This window comes from Equus asinus, chromosome 29 (genome assembly GCF_041296235.1).
Source record: "Equus asinus isolate D_3611 breed Donkey chromosome 29, EquAss-T2T_v2, whole genome shotgun sequence".
Classification (NCBI taxonomy): domain Eukaryota; kingdom Metazoa; phylum Chordata; class Mammalia; order Perissodactyla; family Equidae; genus Equus; species Equus asinus.
In genome coordinates this window covers 34,500,774-34,521,242 of record NC_091818.1, presented here as the reverse complement: position 1 = coordinate 34,521,242, position 20,469 = coordinate 34,500,774, and the positions used below count along the sequence as shown (strand labels likewise).

The window sequence follows — 20,469 nt, the reverse complement described above, 5'->3', positions numbered from 1 at the left end:
CTATTAAAGCTGTAAAAGTTGTTTATGAAACTTTTATGCTTTTAACATTTCAAATAAATCTGTTTTTCATTTTACTTTTGGAAAATTTCCTTTTTATTAAAAAAATAGTGTTAATATATCCCTTGAAACTAATTTCCAAGATGGCTTAATTATTTGAAAGAAGCACTGTTTTCCTTAGAGAAGTGTATACTCTAAGAACTTGATGGCTAAGGTGTTAGTTGAATTGTTTCTATTCAGGATTGTGTGTTTGTATTACATTATTAAAGTCAGAGCAGCATAAAATATCAAATTAAAACGGTCTACAGAGGTTGTCCACCAGGGCTTCTTGACCTTTGCCAACCTAGGCCCCCTTTTGATAAATACAAGAAAATGTTTAATGCAATCTGAAATCCAAAGCAAATTAAAATTAAATATTGTCACCAAAAACCAAAGCAGAGCCATGTAATAGAGTTTTTTTCTCTTTTTAGAAATCACATGTGTCTTTCAGGTTCTGAGGCCTTCGAGGGCATGCCTCTACCCTCTGTTGGAAATGGTTGACTAGATTAACCCCCTCATTTTACAGATAAAAAGACTGAGGTTCAAAGATTCAAGGAGTGCTCAAGTGCTCAGCATATTAGGAGCAGAATGTGCTCAAGAACCCAGACATCCTGTTGGCTGCTCACTGCTTTGCCCACGACACCCCGTCCCCCAGGTTCTTTAAGGATATTCTCTCATGCAAAGGAGCCCTCCTATCCAGCATCATCTCCCTATGTCTGAGGATGCTGATATTCCAGAAGGTTATTCTGACTCTACATTGTCTCAGCAGGGTGGAGGCAGAGGTCAGGAGAGACTTCTCAGGTCTGGCTAGTCCATGGGTCCTGGTTTATTTATATTCTCTATTTCATTTCAGACATTTGTACCGCCATGACATAGAAACACTTTCCTGGTATAGCTTGTGGGGAATGTAGGGGGCAAGGTGGCAAACTCTAAATCTGAAAATGTATTAATGTTTGAAATACGATTTGAGTCTTTTATCATATTGAAAGCTCTTATTGATAGTTTTCCCTTAACAATTCAGCAGGTCCTCTCAAACATCTGATTTCTTCTTTTTCTTAAACAGTGTGTCCGGTGGCGAGCTGTTTGATCGGATAGTGGAGAAGGGATTTTACACAGAGAAAGATGCCAGCACTCTGATCCGCCAGGTCTTGGATGCTGTCTACTATCTCCATAGGATGGGCATTGTCCACAGGGACCTCAAGGTAAGACCATCACTTAGCAACATCCACTAGCTGCTCTCCCACCCACAATGAACCTGTCTAAGAGGATTGACTCTGGAAGAGGGATGAGCTTGCTTTGATGTAGATATGGATGGAGTGAATGATAGGCATTTGTACACTGTTAGTTGTCAGGATCTTTGGGACCCAGGAGTAGCTTGAAAGAAGATGAAGAGCAATGGGGCTGGCCATTCGTTGGGAGATTTTATACCCATTTTGCAGCCAAAGGGCCATGGGGAGGTAGGTTGTATATTACTTCGCACCATTCTAAAAGGTAGTTTTGTTCAAGACATATGGGCCATGAAGACTCTTCTCCCAATTCCAGCCCCCTTTCAGCACAACACACTGTGTGAAAGAAAAGGAGCCCATCTCTTGAGGGCATGAAATGACAGAGAAGGAAAGTAGGTTTTCAGAAAAGATAGGTTAAATACCTACAATTACAGTCTTCTCCCGATGTCCTATAGGTTCCTTTCTTATCTTTTCTTTATGGGGTTTTGGCATAGTGACTCTTCACCCAAAGGCATTGAAGGATCTGGGCCTTATTTGGGTACCTTGGCATTACATTCCTCTCCAGGTATATGTAGATACCAAAGAGTAGACATCAAACATATGGTACCAAGGGTAGATATCGAGCATGTCAAGTTGAGGGACAGTAAAAAAGCAGCATTGTTGGCCCAAGGCTGTAACAGGGCTTCATTCTGCAGCAGTTACAGGTCCGGCCTCCAGAACTCACTGCCTCAGTCAACACAGAAATTCCACCCCAGCACACATACCTGCCATTCATATCAGAAAGACGGGGGTTATATTCTATGGAAGCTATGTTATACACGACTCTGGAAAATCTAAACCAGTTTAAGGAATAAATCATAACCATTTGTTAACACAGAATTTCAGCATCTGCCCATTATCTGGTACTGGGTGTCAGGGTATAAAATGGTGTCGCTTTTCCTTTCATAAGGACTCACTGTAAAGTTTCCTCTTCTTCTCTCCATGTTATCACCGTCCACTGACTAGGGTAGCAGCTCCCAAATGTTAGCCTACATCAGAATTGTCTGGAGGGCTCGTAAAAACACAGGTTGCTGGGGGCCAGCCCTGTGGCTGAGTGGTTAAGTTCCCGTGCTCCGCTTTGGCGGCCCAGGGTTTCTCCTGTTCGGATCCTGGATGTGGACATGGCACCGCTCATCAACCCGTACTGAGGTGGCGTCCCACACAGCAGAGCTGGAGGGACCTACAGCTAGAATATACAACTATGTACCAGGGGCCTTTGGGGAGAAGAAGAAAAAGAAGATTGGCAACCGATGTTAGCTCAGGTGCCAATCTTTTAAAAAAAAAAAAAGAGAAAGAAAAGAAAAATAATTATTAAAGAAAAAACCAACACAGATTGCTGGCCCCACCCCAGAGATTCTGATTCTGCAGATCTGCAGTGGGGGCCTGGGATGCTGCATTTCTAAGGGGATTACACGTGATACTAATGTTGGCCTGAGGACCATTCATGGAGACCTGCGAGATGAGGGTATTTGGGAATGTTAATCGAGTCCTTACAGCCTCTGCCCTTTGCAGGCTTCTTGATGCGAACATGATTAGCTGATCTTCAGGACCTGGAGGTCCTCCACAGGGCTAGATAAGGGCTGATAAGCCCACCTGGCACTTCTATGCCAGGCAGTGGTGCCTTCTCTGCTCTCTTGTGCCCTCACCAATGCCAATTCTGTGCTTCCAGAACACAGCAGGCAGCTCTCTCTGAACAAATTAGCGTGGCGCCTGTGGAGATAGGATGCGATGGGCTAGTTGTCTGTATTTAATGAAAGAATGTCTTAGCAGATAAGCCATTTCCTAGAAGGGCGACGTTTATTTCCCCCTGAAGAAGGCAGATTGCCTGGATGGAAGATGCTGTTTTTTACACCCACATAATGCTTTTCGAGCAGTACTTGCAGCTCCCAACCTGCAGAGCTTTACGAGCAGCAGGCTTGTCGTTGTGGAAAGAACGCTGTCATTCTAGGAGCTTTTTGTGATCTCTTTTCAGAGGCACAGAGGAGTTCGATCCGTGTGGAGGCAGTTGGGGCTGGGATGTTATATTTTCACGACCATCTAAGGAAGTTTAAACCATATGATCTAGGCCAGAGGAATAGAAAAGATGATGGAGTTATTTAAGATTAGGGCACAATCTGGGATACTACCCCAGCCCCAGAGGCGAATATACCTCCGTCTTCCTCCAGAAAGGTATTCTTGTGTCTTCTTGCCCCAGGGAGCTAGTAGAGACAAACAGTTGTCCTTTTTTTCAAAACAAGGGACTGAGACAGGACATGTCTGCTACTGCCTCCTGAGATGAGGATCCGGCTTCTCAGCCCCTGCACTCTTGACATTGGAGCTGGACCATTCTTGGTTGTGGGGGGCTGTGCTGTGCATTGTAGAATGTTTCGCAGCATCCCTGGCCTCTACCCACTAGATGCCAGTACCACTTCTCGGGTTGTGACAACCAAAAATGTCTCTGTGCATTGCCAAATGTCCCCTGGGGGGAGAATCACCAGATTAGGAGTTTGATTGTATATAACGTTAACTTTATGGGAATGTTGATTCAGATCCTTTGAAAGCTTATTATGTGAACTATTAAAAGGTTGGGATTGATGTTCCAACTCAGGTATTGGCCACCAGTTGTCTTGCAAAGGTGCCATAAAGTGCAGAAAAATAATTTTCCAGGTGGTCCTCGGCCTCGTAGGACCCCAGGCAGAATTGCAAGCTCCCCTCTGCCCCATGCTGGACTCTCACAACCCTCCTACTGCAACTGAGGGGCTCCATCCACACTATCCCTGCGTCTGTCTTCTCTCCCACCTTCTTGTCCTCTCTCTCCCCTCAAGAAAAGCCCTGCTGTCTTTACTAATCTTGAGACAATTAAAAGTATTGATCTAAGCTGTGAATGTCCAGTCAATTTAACCCTCCTTCGTAATCATCCTTCAAAAGAGCACTTTATTGACCCAAATGAGTCTCCTATCGGAGGAATGTGTAAGGAGGGACATTTGGCTCTTTGGCAGTCTCTTGCCCGGATGCAGCCTTGATTAAGAGCATGAGATCACTGACTTTCTACTCTTTGCTTAGCTTTACAGCTGCCGAAGTACTGGGACAGGAAGACTAAGAATCAGAAATTAAAAAAAAAAAAACCCTCTCTGTACCCATGACCGATCCTTACTGTTCATCAAAAGATAATCGCTAAACCTTCAGAGAAATCATGAACCACACGTACTTTCTGATTATTTCCCCCCACTTTCCAAGCATTATTCTTATTTCAACTATTGATTGGCCCATTTTATTCCGTTTTAAAACTCATTGAAAGCATCCTCCGGCATACATTTGATTTTCTTCTAATCTCTTGCTTTGTCCACAGAGTTGATGGCACTGTGAATGTTAAATGCCATTTCTTTTTATGTTTTTATTTGGGGTGAATGGTAGTATTTTTTTCCTTTGGCTTCTGTGGAAAAAAAAGCATTATTCTGACACTTGTTAAAATGGCAAGGAAGACTTTATTCAATACCATTGCAAGAGGGGGATTGCAGTAGGGGAAAGATTTGGACTCAACTCCAAATTCAGCAAGGACACGTGGGGGTTTATGGCCATTGAGCAGAGTGCGGGTCATGGATGGAAAGTTCCTAAGGGGAGGCTCAAGGGGAGGGGGATTCTTATTAGAAGCTGGCCAAGGACTTCGACACTGACAGACTCTCTTCTTTGACAAAGTCCATTTGCTCTCCATCCTTAGTCTGTTGGCTCTGCCCACATAGTCCAGTCTTATCCAGAATCTCACAGAGTCACTTTAGTGAAAATCCCCCAGCCTTGATACCTGATCAGTTCCTTCTCCTCCTGCCTCCATATCTGACTGAGCTGCCTGCCTTCAGCAAAACTCCCTTCAAGTTGATGCAGCCAGAATCCCCCTTACCCTTGCTATGTCCTCTTAGTGTTTTCCATCTGTTGACCCCACCCTGCTCCTGGGCTGTAAATCTCCACTTGTGCCTGTTGGATTAGGAGCTGAGTCCTATCTTTCTTCTGTCCTGCAAAACTGCCTTGCAGGGGTCCCCCTGAATGAAGTCTTCTTTACCAGCTTGAACAAGTGTCTGCATGATTTTTTTTTTAACAGCATCAAAGGTTGAGGGGTGAAGAACTCAACCAAATATCAAGGTTGAGGGATCCTCTCTAAACTGACTTAGCAGGATTCCTGCTAAGACTGGGCCATGCAGGCCCCAAGGACAGGAGGGACACAGAAGGCCAAGGTTAAGGCCTAGTTGAGAGGAGGGCTCAGAGGAGCCTGAGTAAAGTTTGGTCCGGGAGGGAGTCTTGGTCAGATCTCAGAATTTCTTCACAGCAGTGGTTGTGCATCAGAATCCCCCTGTGGAGTTCTAAACTCCAGAGGCCTGGGCCCAACCTCAAATCTGCTGAAGAACAATATCCCCAGACATTCAGTACTCTCACAGGTGATTCTGTCGCACAGCTAGGCCGAGAACCACTTCTCTAAACAAGTCTAGTCACTCTACATAAGAATACTTCCTGAAATTCAATACTTAGGAACCAAAGATTCACCACAAACCACTGACAAGAGAGACTCTTGCTTCACGCTTGGGGTCAGCAGGAAAGCCAGACAGGAAATGGTGAGTTTCCCAGTTCAGATTCTTCCCTGTGTGTTTCCTTTAAGGTCAAGTGTAAATGGGAGACCCAATTACTTATTCTCTGGGTAAATCTTCAGAATTTTCCTGGTGGAGGGACATTCCTGGACAATAGCTGAGGTGTCAGTCCTTGACATTATCTCTCTCAGTGACAACATTCTTAATTGAAGAAACTTTTCAAAAACAAAAAAATGGGGGCCGGCCCCATGGCCGAGTGGTTAAGTTCGCGCGCTCTACTTAGGTGGCCCAGGGTTTCGCTGGTTCGGGTCCTGGATGCGGACGTGGCACCGCTCGTCAGGCCGTGCTGAGGTGGTGTCCCACATAGCAGAGCCAGAAGGACCTACAACTAGAATATACAACTATGTACTGAGGGGCTGTGGGGAGAAGAAGAAGAAACAAAAAGAAGATTGGCAACAGGTATTAGCACAGGTGCCAATCTTTAAAAAAAACAAAAAAACAAAGAAATGCGGGCTACTCTCCTGTGGTCAGGTTCTACCCTGGCAGTGCAGGTACGAGCTCTGAAACTGTGATAGCTCTTTCAGTCTCCGTAAGTCCTGCCCTCATTTTTGCTGGAAACAAGAAGATTCTCTAATTTTCCGTAAAACGCTATGCAGATGAAGCTTCTTTGCCTCCCTGGTCTACCACAGGAGTGCCGCCCCTCAGCCCCTCCTACATAGACCCCATGGAGGTGTCCCTCATGTGCAGAACTATTGCTGTTTGTCATGCGTTATTGCCACCTGAGCTCTGTCACATACCATTCAGGGGAGCAAATGAGAAACAATCACAACCCATGTTTTACAGAAAGGCAGAGAATCTCAGAGTACATAAGGACACGTGGCTGGAAAGTGCTGGATCTTCCGACTCCAATTCGTTCTGTGATGACATCCCTCTGCTTCCCAGGGAGCGGGAGCGAGCAGGTGTCAGCTGGCTCAGTACAGGAGGAAGTGCCACACATCCGCCAGAACCACAGACCCGGAATGTTCCTGGGGGCAGGGAGAGAGACCCCTGGATTAGGGAAAGGCTGGAACAAGGGTCAGAACAAACAAAACAGACTAGCACCTGCGAAAGAAATTTTATTTCTGGGAATCCCCCTTCCCCTAACCCAAGAAATGATCTGACAAGCCTGAGAGGCATCAGCTCTCTAGGTGGTCTCAACATATGGTTAATTTTTCTAAGTAGAGAAAATACCAGCAAGGGAAAGGGGACTAGCATTTATTGAAAACCTATAAGTGCCCCATACTATGCAGGGCCCTCTACATCACTGTTCTCCAACACTGCTTTTCTTCATGCATTGACTGTGGCTAAAGGTCAAGTGTAATCTTAACCTGTAACTGGGTTCTGTGGTTTGGTGAGGCTCCTGCAATGAACTCAACTTTAAACACCGTTTGTAAATTTTTTTTTCTTATTTTCTTTCTAGCCCGAAAATCTCTTGTACTACAGTCAAGATGAGGAGTCTAAAATAATGATCAGCGACTTTGGATTGTCAAAAATGGAGGGCAAGGGAGACGTAATGTCCACAGCCTGTGGAACCCCAGGCTATGTTGGTAAGCACAGTGTGAGAGTGTGTGTGTGTGTGTGTCCCCACGTGGCAACTTCATGAGTCCTGAGCATTTGAGCCTGGCGCATGATCACAGCTGCCTTCATTTCCCTCGAGGGAAGAATAAAAAGATTGAGAGACACTGGCACGAGTTAGAAGGGAAGTGATTTCCCCTGAAACCTTTTAATAGTTGGGTCGAAATCCTGTTTGATTTGGGTGTGGGCCTGACTGGAGGCCGAGAGTTGATTTAGATGAATTCCCACATTCTAATACCAGAAATATTACATGTATATTTATGTTTTCAAACGATTTACAGTGAGACACTGAGATAACAATCAGGTGCAGACTCAAATAAAACACTTAAAATGTTGAGATAGAAGCAGCCGGAAAGAAAATATTGATAGGAGGAATTTGGTTCAAACCTTGATGAAGTCAGTCTCTTGAATTAGCCAGTCCTGACCTGTACTGGAGAAGCCAAGAATTAAGGTTTTCCCTAAAATCAGAACCCCAGATCCTTTGTAGCAAACATACAGAATGCAGAAAAGGCTACAGATCTGAACACTGATACTGACATTCGTCCCCTGTCTTCTGGGGACGCGGAGAAAGGCCATTGGAACTGTTTGTGAAGTTTTTGCAACTTTCATTTACACAAATGTATTCATTCATTCAGCACACGCGTATTAAAGTGCCTACTGTGTGCCAGGTGCTATTCTAGGCATTGGGGTGAAGGTGTGAATGAGACACACTGGGTGCCTGTCCTCACGGAGCTTACATTTTATCGAGAGTGACAGACAGCAAACAAAGAACCAAATAAATGAACAGGATTATTCAGATCCTAAGAAGTGCTACGAAGAAAATAAAATGGGGGCATGCGATAGAGTGACAAGGTGTGAGGAGGGTTAGGACAGTTAAGGAGACGGACATTTGCATAAATAACAAGAAGCACCCAGCCATGGGAGAGGTAGGGGACAGAGCGTTCCCGAAGGAGGCATCGGTTTGTGCAAAGCCCTAAATGGGAAGAAGCCTGGGGAGAGGGCACAGGCTAGGAATGTCTGAGAGCAGGGCTAGAAATGAGGATGCAGAAGACGTCTGGAAAATGGAGGCTGAATTCTCATCATGCAAACCATGATGGCCTTTCTTAATAAGTAAGCCCGCCCTGAAAGAAAGGAGGGGTTGTTATAGGACCAACGTCATTCCTGTTTGGTTTTAGGTGCAACCACGTGACCTGCCCAGGCAGGCTGAGGAAAGCAGCCCTTAATCTAAACAAGCCAGGGGCCCAGAGCGTTGTGGGAAACTCCGGATGACCTTTGAGTCCCTTCGCAGCCTTCGAGTGCTTACATAATAATGGGTGTTATGTCACAGCTGTTTCCTTTCTCAGAGAACTCAAAGGAGAGGAGAAAAGAGCGGACTGAGGGGAACGGAGAATAACATGAGGGGAAGGGAAGAGGAAGCAACAGAGATTCAGAAGGAGGAGATAATGATGGTGGAAATGTGGCAGAGCAAGAGAAGGAGTGGTCAGTGTTGCTTAGCTCCCAACTGTCACAGATGGGCACTGTGTCCCTGGGTTATGTGTATGTACTAAACGGGAAAGGAGAGATTATTCTGCTCATGTTTAAGAGGCCAGCACAGGCCCCGATGGAGATTAATGGCACAGGAATCAGTCTCTGTTCTAGGACTGTAAAGCGATGCTTGCGAGAACAGCCCGGACCCCAGTGGGGGACTAGGAGTTAGGCTGTAGTGTGAGATCCACGTGTAAACGCATGTGTGTGCCCGAGAGGTGGGGGTGGTGGGTGGAAATGTGAGCGTGTGCGGTGTGTGTGTGGAATTTCTCCACTTCAGTCCAAGCCATCAGGCATGTGGCGAATAAAAATGAATGAGACAAGCTTATTCTCATTTCTCTTAAAAGATGGGGAGGAAATAAGCCGGTTCCAACCATGGTGAATCATAGACCTTAGAAAATGAAGAGGCCTGTGAGGTCATGGTGTCCAGTCTCCTCGCCAGCATGGCCTCCCTCTCTTCAGCAGGCTGCTGCCCGGGCCACTCCAGGCTGAGAAGCTGCCCAGGCTGCTGTGGCCTGCCCAGCTTCCCACCTCAGGAAGTCGGCTCTTGGGCTGCAATTTACTGTTCTGACAAAGAATGTCCAGATTTACATATGCATCACACTGTTCTCATATTTGGCTCCGATGTTGGAAAGTTCTAGCACTTTCTAAATTGATTTTTGTTTCTTTGCGTCTTGGCAGAGCCCATGGAATGGCAGTTTCTCTGGGTTTCTGAGTGGCTGCTGTCCGAGTGGTCTGGCTCTGTTTCGAGGTCAGATGCGGATGAGTCTGGGAAGTGGGAAGGATGTTTAGTGGGGCCCTTGCTCCCACTACCTAAATGGCGGCAAGTTGGAGCTATTGGGTGATTGTGTTGTCAGACTCTGAGAATATAGAAATTCTGTTTGTTCATATTTATTGAGCACCGAGACTCCTGGGAGACCTTTTAGAGCAAGGAAGGGGCCACGCTGGGGAGCTCATGTCCACTTAGACATACCTCGGGCAGTGAGCAGCCGATCTTGGGCTGTTCCCTCCACTACATTCCGCATGGTAAGCTCCTATTCAGCCATCAAAGCCCAGCTTACATGTTATCCCATTTGCCTGTGTTCCCAACACCCATCCTCTCTTTTGCCATCCTAGTTCTCTTGACCCTTTTCTCGTCATGGCTCTGATCACATTGCATCAGGGTCCGTATTTATCTGTGTATCTCCCCCATTCCACTGTGGATTTTTCTAGGGCAGGGATTGCCTTATTCATCTTTGCACAGATGCTTATTAAATGTCATGAAAACCCAAGCTTCATGAAAATTAGCAGTTTTCCTTTCTCTCCTCTCTGTCCATTCATTCAGCGTGCATTTACTGAATTCCTGTTATGTGCCATGCACAGTGGTTTGGTGTTAGCCTTACAGGTATGAATAAGACAGAGTCTCTGACCTCAAAATGTTCACAGTATTGAGACAGACAGAGGGCAAACAGGTGAATTAAATAATTCACGGTAAGTGCTGCATTATTCCTCCGTCAAGGATTATGTATTTAGTGCCTACCTTCTGTTCTAGGCACGGGGGATGCCTCAGTAGAAAGAAAAAAACAGATAAAACCCCCCACCCTTTGGTACTTATATTTGGGTGGGAGAGAGACAGACTATAAGCAAACAGCTAAGTGTATTAATTAGTATCTTAAATGGCAATACATACTATGGAGAAAAATAAAGCAGGAAAGAGAATAGGAAGGGTATGTGTAGGGAGGGATTGCAATTTTAAATGTAGTGATCAGGGCAGCCCTCACTAAGAAGGTGACAGTGTGGTAAAGCTTTGACAGAAGTGAAGGAGCTGGCCATGCTGTTATTTGGAGGCAAAGCAGGTGCAAAGGCCCTGAGGCAGGAGTGTGTGGGGAAGGGAGCAACAGGAGTGAGGAGAGCAGTGGAAGACAATGTCAGAGAAGTAAGGAGCAGGGCGTGTGCAGACCAGGACTTAGAAGTCATTGTTAAGACTGTGGCTTCAGCTGAAGGTGGCAGGAAGCCATTGGAGGGTTCTGAGGTGAGGCATGGTGTGATCTGACTTTTACCAGACCAGTTGGCATTATCCAAGTGAGAAATGGCAGGGGCTGCACCAGGTTGGCAGAGTGGAAACGGTAAGAAGCTGTCAGATTCCAGATATAACTTGAAGGTAGTGTCATCAATATTTTCTGAAGAATTGAAAGAGAAATTGGGGACAATTCCAAGGTTTTTTGGCCTGAGCACCTGGAAGGGTGCGGTTGCCTTTAAGCGGGTTGTGAAAGCCTGTGGGACGAGCAAGTGGCAGAAACATTACCAGAGTTCGGGTCTTGAGTTGTTAAAGTTTGCCAGGTCAAGGAGGCGGTTGGAGTATGCGTCTGGAGTTCTGGAGAGAGATCTCGTCTGGAAATGCATAGTCGATTCCCGTTAATCCACCGTAGTCATGTTCTATAAGGTCTCTGGGAACCCTGAACTAGTGAATGCTGAACTAGTGAATGCTGAACCACTGCTCCCAGGAGAGACATGGGGTTGGGTTCCTGTGAGCCTCCGTTCACAGCATTTTCATCAACCGATCGACACATAACCTTGTTTTATGTGTACTTCTGTTCAAAGACACCTTATTTAATGTTATTGTCGGTTCATTAACATGGAACCCATGGCCAACAGCACTGTAGCTCATGCCTAAGTGAAGTGTATCCAGAATACACATCTCCATAAGGCACATCCCAGCCTTTTCGTGCCTAGGAACACTAGACGGTACTTCAGCACTACATTTGGAGGCCGTTTTCGACGGTGAAATCAGCAAACCCACAAAAACATGAAAAACGTGGCCCTAACTAGACCATGAAAATGATACTTGTTGACAGTGTGAGAGATGAAACAAGAGAGCAGAGCATTGCCTTATTTGACTTCAGCTGGGAGCGTGTGCTTCAGGCGACTCAAAGTTTCCGCCTCTCTGCGCATGTCCGCAAATGACCACAAAAGCATCACAAGCATTGATTGGGGGCTACGAACAGATTTCAGCGAGCAGACAAATTCGCAAATACGGAATCCACAAGCAATGAGGATGGACTGTATTTGAGAGCTGTTAGCCTCTGCATGCATTTTAAAGCCATGAACCTGGATGAGATCGCCAGCGGGGTGGGTGTAGACGTGGGAGAGGAAAGATGCCAGGGCTGAGTCCTGGGGACGGACGTGGGGAGACAAGGAGGCAGCAGCAGTGGAGACTGAGAGGGGCAGCAGGTGGAATGGGAAGAGAACCAGGGGAGTGTGGGGTCTGGAAAGTGCTTCAAGGAGGCGAAAGTATCCTGTGTCAGTGGTTGCTGCAAAGTCAAGTGAGATGAAGACTGAGCAAATGTTGACTGTTGGTTTTGGGGACCTTGAATTATGAACTAATTGAACAATCAGTTAATTAAGTCTATGGGAGCTTGGCAGTCGGGAGGAAGGTGAAACAGGTCTTTATAAGAGGCCCCTAGCGTGCTGTCAGCCCTGGGGCTGACACAGCCACCTCCACCTGCCCCCCAGCAGTGGCTTATCTCTGCAACACTGGGACACTTTTTGGGATCTTGGGCAAAGAAGCCAGGGCCTTGTTCCTGCTGGGCAGTTTTCAATTTGAACAGGGCAGAGCCCACCCCATTGGGCGTCTGTAAGAAAGAAGAGAGAGAAGACTGTTTCCCACTCCGATTCTGGGGGCCACACGGTCCCATGAACCCAAGCCGGGAGCAGAGAGTTGCTGCCTGCTTTCAGCCTGGTACAAGTGGTCTTTGGATCTAGAAAAAAATGTCTGAATGCAGAATGAGGTAAAGCTTCCTTCCTCTCCTGGGGCAACATCCAACTTGAGTTCAGACTCCCTGTAGGTAGAAGTGTTGGTTTCAATTTGTGAGCTGCATTGTCTTGTTGTTGCTGCTGCTGTTTATTATCTAAACAACTATTCAGTTGAATAGTTAATTTTGCCAGCTTCAAGATTTACTTCAATTTAAATGAGCTCTCTGATAATGAAGAAATAGTGAAAAAAGTGCCACTTACCCCAAGTCTCCCAAAGCACATGGTACCTTAAGAGAAGGCAAAGGATCAGAGCACTTTGAACATCACCCTTTACCCTTAGCAGCTGCCCGATCTCACACACCTTTATAAGGAGCCACGGCCCTTGCAGAGGCGCGTCACTGAAAGCAGGAGATCATGGGCATCTCCATCCACGTGTGTTGAGTTCCTACTGTGGGGAGCTCAGAGGGCTGGCTCTGTCAACACCTAGGGCTCCTCCAGTAGATGGTGGCAGGTGGACAATGTAGATCCATATAAGGTAGCATGTTTCCAATAGGAAGTAACTTGCGTGTTTCAGAAGTAACATCACAAATATAGGTGACAGTGGGATCAGCAGGGGCTGGAACAACCAGGGAAAAACTCATGGAGAGGACGGGATTTGAAGGAAGGCAGAACTCAGGCCAAGAGGAGGAGAGTTACAGATGTGGGCAAGCAGAAGAAAGGCCCAGAGTCCTGAACTTGTAGGATCTGGGAGAAATGAGCAGACTCACTTGGCTTGGAGAGAGGGCCTGCATAAACAAGTACTTGGAGATAATTTAGAAGAAAGGGTGGGACCATCTGGTGGAAACTGGCTTCTCGGGATAACATGGTGAGCGTCAATATATTGACCTGGCTTTAGAATCCAATTAATTGAGTCAGGTTTAACATTCCCCTTGGCATCACCATAAGACAGAAAAATCAGAGCTGAGAAAGTAAAATTACTTATGTTACTTGCTCTGCTGCATTAATTAAAATGTACAAAGCGGCTCTCTTGAATCACTGAATGTGGACAGTAAGTCACAGAAAGGACCCATTTCTATCAAGTGATGGATAAGAGACTAAAGATGACAAATCTACTTTTATTTGGTAGAGGAAACCTGTTGTTTTGTTTCTGGATGTTGCTCTTTGCACACTGGTGTGATTTCTCCAATTCTGGGGGTCTGGTTCTCCCAGTTAGAGAAAGAAAATGAAGCTATTTTAGAAGAACTCAAACCTTTGTCTATAGATGAAGTACCCGAAGAAAGGCAAGAATGTGCTCTTCTTCTTACTAGCAAGTGATTCAGGAATCCATCCTAAACTTCACTTTAGAAAGAGCCAGAAGGCTGGGATGGAGGAGACTTTAACTGCTCTGTGATGTTTTTGAGAAAATGAGACTTTTTTTTATTGGAGCTTATTGAGTGATGATCCATCATTTTGCAATATTTCATTTGGAGTGCACGCTGGCAACCACTGTTTCATTACTGGATATTACTCAAAAATAGGAAGGAGCGTTTGCATCTGGTCCGTCATTCTGTTTATAAGCAGAACTACATCATGGTTCTTAAGATGGTGGCTAATTGTTGTGTTACTGAACCTGTGGGGAAGGAGTCATCTCTGTTTCCTCCTATAACTTCGTTGTAGCGTTGCTTGCACAGACATTGCAGAAGTCTTTGGTCTAGCTCTAGCTTAATTTGCCTAAAATAGTTGAAACAAGTTTCCTTGTGTTCTTTTCTAAATGGAGATGGAGAACAGTTGGTCAACATTCTTGGCATATTTTTTCACACAGTTAGAGGAAAGCTCTTAGTTCACGGCATCGTTGCATTTTTAGAGCTCTATATGAGACTTGAGGTTATGATGAAATCTCGGAAACCGGTGGTTCCAGACAGAGCAGCAGTGGGATGAGGACCTCTGTTCTCCGAGCCACCCAGCCTGTAGTTGGTGGCTGTCACAGCAGTGGGACTTGAATGCAAGTATTCTGTAGATCTCTGCCACTGATTAAGTATGAGGGAGGCCTGGGCCCTTCACTTAAACTCTTGGATTCTTAATTTCTCTTATGTAACATAGGCGTGCTGGACTAATTGGCCTCCATGATTTTCTGGTTCTACCACATGTATTTCTATAGATATGTGACTTAGTATCCTTTAAGTATATAAATATCTATTTGTCAAGGATATTGACTGTCGTTTTTTCCCGTCTTCGCTCAGAACAGATAAGAAAAAATTAGATTAAATTGATATCACCCATTTCTGTCCTCTTCAGCTACTTAAGTCATGTGTTTTCTCTCATCTTTCTTCATAGGTCATCCTTTCCCAACCCTTTAATCCTCATCTTCCTGTGGTCATTTCCCCCAACAGAGGGGGGGATTTTTATTTGTTGTTCACTTAAATATCATGTTTTAGTACAAGGCTATAAGCATTACATCATTGCTCTCATCCTCTCCGACAGTTAGTGTTGAAACAGGATTTTATATAACTGATAAACTGTCATACAGGGCTTAGATGAGTAGGCGGAGGACCCAGATAAGAACGTTCTCTTTCCTTCTCTCTCAGCAGCTACTCAGTGACAACCAGCAGTGAGCATTTCATCGCGCCGGGTGCTGTAACCAGACCCCATTTGTTAGAACAGGGCCCCCTAAGTGAGGAGACTTGTAGGACCTGTTCCTTTATTAGCCTTGACCCCACGAACATAGACAGGGACAAAAGCCTGTTATCAGAAGGTGGGCAAATTAAACCCAGCCCCTGCTTGCAGGAGCCCCCAGGCCACATGTCCAGTCCAGCTAAATCACTCTTAAGTGTTTGTAAAGCGCTTCTCATCATTCTGGAATTTCTTAATGGCGCCTCTGCAGTATTTTGTAACTTACTCTCTTTCTTGTCTTTTATGATTAAAAAACAAAACATTGGCATGACTATAACTGTCTTCTTAAACTTGAAGTGTAGCTTCTTGTTGGATTTCAGAAGAAAGGATGGGCTTCGGTGCAAAGTAGCCATCCCATTGCGGTCACAAACCGGGTCGGGTGGCGGCTGACTTTGGGACAACCTACAAGGAGCACACTGCAGGGTTACTTGTTGCCACAGTGCTCTGAAATGCCTTCCTCAGAACATTTTCCTTCCTCCATCCCACTGAATTCCAGGGCGCTCCCACATTTTGAAACACCAGCTGCCCTCCCATTTTCCACTCCTTTCCCATTCCTTAGCCTCATCCTCCACCCACCAGCCACATTTTGGCTTTGGTAGCATTTGAATCGTAATCCAGCTCAGATCAGAATGGTAATTATAAACCAGGATGGTCCTTTAATGGGGACTTTTCATGCCTGTGGTAAAATTCAAGAGGCTACTAGGAAAATGAGAGTGAGCAGCTCTTTCGAGATGCATTTTTAGTAAATTATAACTCTAAGGGAAGAGTAAGAAAGAGCAAAGGAACCTATACCAGCAGAAAGAGAATGGCGCTGTCCCAGAACCTTCTATGCCTCTTCACTTCTGACACTTTGGGTTGAAGACCAACCACAGGCAAGGAATGATTCTGTATTTCAACTGTATTTTTACTTGCCAACAGTCCAGATTGCAATACTCTAAACCTAGGTGAAGCAATACCTGTTTGTTAAGATGCTCACAGTAAAGCCCCTCATTATCTGATTTTTCTTTAATACCCCTGCTGCTGAAAATTCTACTACTGACAGGAAGCGGATCTGACTAAGCACATTCAATATCACTTCCTTATTGTAACGCCATTCTTACTGAGGCCAAAATCTCCTCTGAAATGTATGCCTGCATTTTATTTGCCTTGATCTTTAGAGTTTTATTTACCATCTCTGAACAGGCCACTGCTGGGTAGAAATGTCATCTTTCTCTCCCACTGTTTAAAAGAAATCCTTCTTGCCACCTCTCTGACTCACAGTGTCACTCAACTATTTGGAACTGTATTGCAGTTTGATTCAAGGCTGTCACTCATCCACCAGCAAGGGAGCTATGTTCCTTTTACTACCTATAAAAATTCCTCAAAGACAGGAAGACTAGGATCCAATTGTCTAGCCCTGGACCATAATCTTGCTTCATGGTGTTGCTTAAAATGAGGGGTCACATGCAGCTCTTCAGTTGAGCTCAAATTCTTTTCCTTGAAGGTGTAACTCCAGGACAAAGCGGCAGGTGCCCTTCAGGACAGGAAACTGAGGCAGAGAAAGACAATGAATTCTCTGAGATATACAGGCACAGAGCCCACCTACCATTCTGTCCTTTGACCTGCTGGATCTGAGGTGACAGAGACGATAGTGTCCCACTACGTGTACAGTCTAATCCTTTTTAAAGCACTCTCCCATGAGACCACCCTCCTTCTCTGCTGGGCTCCTTCCTGCAAATTCGCTGTCACCTTACCTAGCCTGTCTAGCAGAGTAAAACTTGAATCCAGGCCCTCTGACCCCCAGGCCCTGCGATCTCCTTTTCCACTTGGGAACAAAGCCATGATATTCAAAGAAGTCTTCGCTACCTTTGACCGTGACTAACTTCCATCTCTTACGGCCTTTTCCTCCCACCATCACGTGCATGAAGTTCAAGTGACATGCCTTTCCCCTTGGCATCCTCTGGGAGGTGAGGCCAGCCAGCAAAGGAACAGATGAACCTTAGACTGAGCCGTAGGCCAGTAGGTCGCCTGTGGGCCAGCCTCTTCTTGCTGACATTATAGGATATGCGGTAGGTTGGATGTTGCAAACCCATTTTCAAAAGCAGAAGCTCGTTCAAAGATAGATAGAGCTGCTGCTAATCTTAGTGTCCAGCCAGCTTTCTCTCAGCAGGTAGGGGAGATGGCAGGAGCTTTAGTTTTACACAAAGAATTGGGGAAAAAAATTAGGATAAACCTATTTTTATAAGCAGTCTTCTGGAACAATTTTTTCTAACTCCTCTTTAAAAATGAATTATAACTGGGGCCAAAGAAAACAAGGATTGGTTAGTGCTGGGCATTGCCCCCTTGTGGCTACTTAAAGGATGGGCGAAAGCTCAGGGTGATGGAGAGAGTAATCTTGATGACAGCTGGCCTGGAGAGTGGGGATGTGGGGAGGCAGAGGGCCAGGGAAAGAAAATGTGGAAGGAGTACAGTCTCCTGTCAATAAATGCAGTGCCGTGAAGGTGCCACACACCAGCATTCCTCAGCCATCACAAGAGTCTCTTATATTATGACAAATGATCCTCTATGGCATTGTCTGACAGCAATGATGGACAGGCCATTCCTGGGTTGCAGTGTCTAGAAGGGTGCCTGGACCCAGTGGGGACTATGTAAATGTGTGGGCGATTCAGTGAACAAAAGGATCAATAACTCAATGAACAAAGGGACCGATTGAATGGGAGGTTTGTACAGGGGGTTGGGAAGGCTCCTTCCATCTCTAAGATTCGAATTCTCATGACCCGCCCTTCCATCGCATGTGGGCCCAGCTCACTCCTGGCTTCTGAAGCTTTTATTCAAAAGGATGGAAATCTTCATGTATGAATCATCTCTATTACGTTAAGCTAAAATCACGGGAAAGTACCAAATGATATCAAGGATCTGTCCAACCTTAATTCTAGAAAATAATAAAACCTACATTCTGTTTTTGCTCCTATGGTTCTCCGAACTCTTCATCCTTACATAAGAACTACTAGTAGTTATATCCACAACTTTTTCTGTGCTTATTATTTCCTTTGAGCCTCATAACAATCCTAAAAGTTGGGCTCCATTAATGTTCCCATTTTACAGATGAACAAAATGGAGGCTTAGAGAGATTAAATGACTTACCCAAGTCCACACGTACAGAAAGTAGGGAATCCAGGATGTCTTTCACTGAAAAGTCAATGTGCCTATTTAAAACTTCTTAAATCCTTACAGCTAAAGTTGTTTAAAGTGAAAACAACCTAAATCCAGGCAACCGTTTCACATCCTTTACCTCTCATTTAATTATGAAATGATCCTTCGCACCTTTCCCACCCTTTCAGCTTTACACCCGTTATCTTGTTCCTAGGAAACGATGTGAACGCGTACTCTTACACCACCACTAGACACAGCGATTTCTTCCCCGCTCTGTATCTTTCCCATTCTTTCTATTTGCAGCTTCTCCATCATTTGACTATTGGAGGTAATATATTCTTTCCCTGGATACTTTCAGAGTTTTATTTAGAATAAGTTCAGATTTCCCAGAGTTTTATTTAGACTAAGTTAAACTTAAAAATCAATAACACCTCTTCCATCTTGCCACCATCTTGTCTGTCTTGGCCTGATCATCGTCCTTAGGAAGGCAACCGAGGGTGGCATTACTGCTGTGGCTTGTGTCTGTACTCAACACCCAGAAGAACAGGCATGCCATGGGGGCAGAGGCCAGATCTGCCTTCTTCACCCCAGAAAGCCAGTGCCTGAAATGGACCCCAACCCATTTAATGGTTGAATGAAGGGAGAAACGCCACCTAGGTCCCATTGTTCTGGACCATGGGCTTTCATTTTCTGGCATCCAGGGCTGGTCCTCCCACCTCAGGCTGACCCCTCCTGATTGTGTCCCTGTCCTTCTTGCACTGGAAGTGGTCATCTTTGAAGTACTGAGAGCAGTGGTACTCAGACGTCCATAGAGAAGAGCAAATTGCCTTGAACGTGAACTTGGTAACAGGGTGAGTTCTTAATCTCTTCTCAGCAGAAACTATTTCCAGCACATCCGTGAGAGCACAGGAAAAAGGAAAATTCTTTTTCTACTTTATAGGAGCCTGAAGATTGATTACTGTGGCCCCCACCCCCATCCCAACAAGACAGATGCTTTCCTTGTTTCCAGTTACACTCGATTAAGCCTTTTTCTTCTCTCTTTTCAGTAAGGAAAATGGGCAATTTAATTGTTTTAAAAACAAGATGAAAGGTTTTTTTCTTTTTGAAATCTCTGGAGTTCTTCCCTTTACCACGATCCTTGCTGTAAATCAATATCAAACAGCTTGGTTTATAGAAGACATTTCCCACCAAGTGGAATTTTCCACCGTGGGTTGGTACTGAGTCCACAGCAGTAAATTCAATTATCTTCAATTTTAGATCTACTGTTTCACTAAGGAACATGAGTTAAGCCTGGGCTCAAAGGAGAACCGGATCTGTCCACGGATGTCTCCAGTAGCTCATGAGATGCTCTGCCGAGGTTGCATGGTTTACTTGAAGATTAACTTCTGTTTACTAGTGTAAACTGAACAAGCCAACGGGATACTGTTTCTATCAGGAATAGCCAAGGAAACTGAATTGTTGACTCCCAAGAGCTGAACCAAGGAGGTTCTGAGAGATCATTTCACAGAGCATCTTTTCTGTCCTTTAGCCCTAAAACTAGTATTTCTGAAATCCCTTTGAGAAAAGCTTTTAAAAGGAGAGCAGCATGAAAAACATCCACACGCAGAGAATTGGGGCTAATTCTGCCTCTTTTATCCCCAGAATTCATGTCAGGAATCATTTGCTTAAAGACAAGTGTTTATCCATTGATCTTACTTCTGCCTCATACTTCCCCATTGACAGTTGCTTGCATTCCACAATTTGTCACTCTCTCTCTTTTTATTCTTTTTTTTTCCTGTACCTACTCACCAGAAATATTAGAGGCAGCTAAGTTTATTTGTAAATCAGTTGTATAGAGTTTGGGAAACGTTTTCGTACAGAAGTAATGGTGTGTGTATTGAGTAGGTTTGGCTCAGTTGAATAATCATTCGTTGACCGACCAGAACGTGCTAAGCCCTGAAAATACAGACCAGAGAGATGTCCCT

At 45.1% G+C, this 20,469-nt stretch overlaps 1 protein-coding gene across 7 annotated transcripts in view; it reads left to right on the top strand.

The window, feature by feature from the left end:
* The window catches only part of CAMK1D (calcium/calmodulin dependent protein kinase ID), a 387,635-nt gene that overhangs the window by 330,393 nt on the left and 36,773 nt on the right, over positions 1–20,469 (top strand). For all 7 annotated transcript variants that reach the window (XM_014850187.3, XM_070500828.1, XM_044762535.2 and 4 more), the window contains 2 exons: positions 1,100–1,238; positions 7,314–7,440. In XM_014850187.3, the coding sequence (XP_014705673.1) occupies positions 1,100–1,238; positions 7,314–7,440 (266 nt within the window). The remainder of the gene's footprint in view (positions 1–1,099; positions 1,239–7,313; positions 7,441–20,469) is intronic.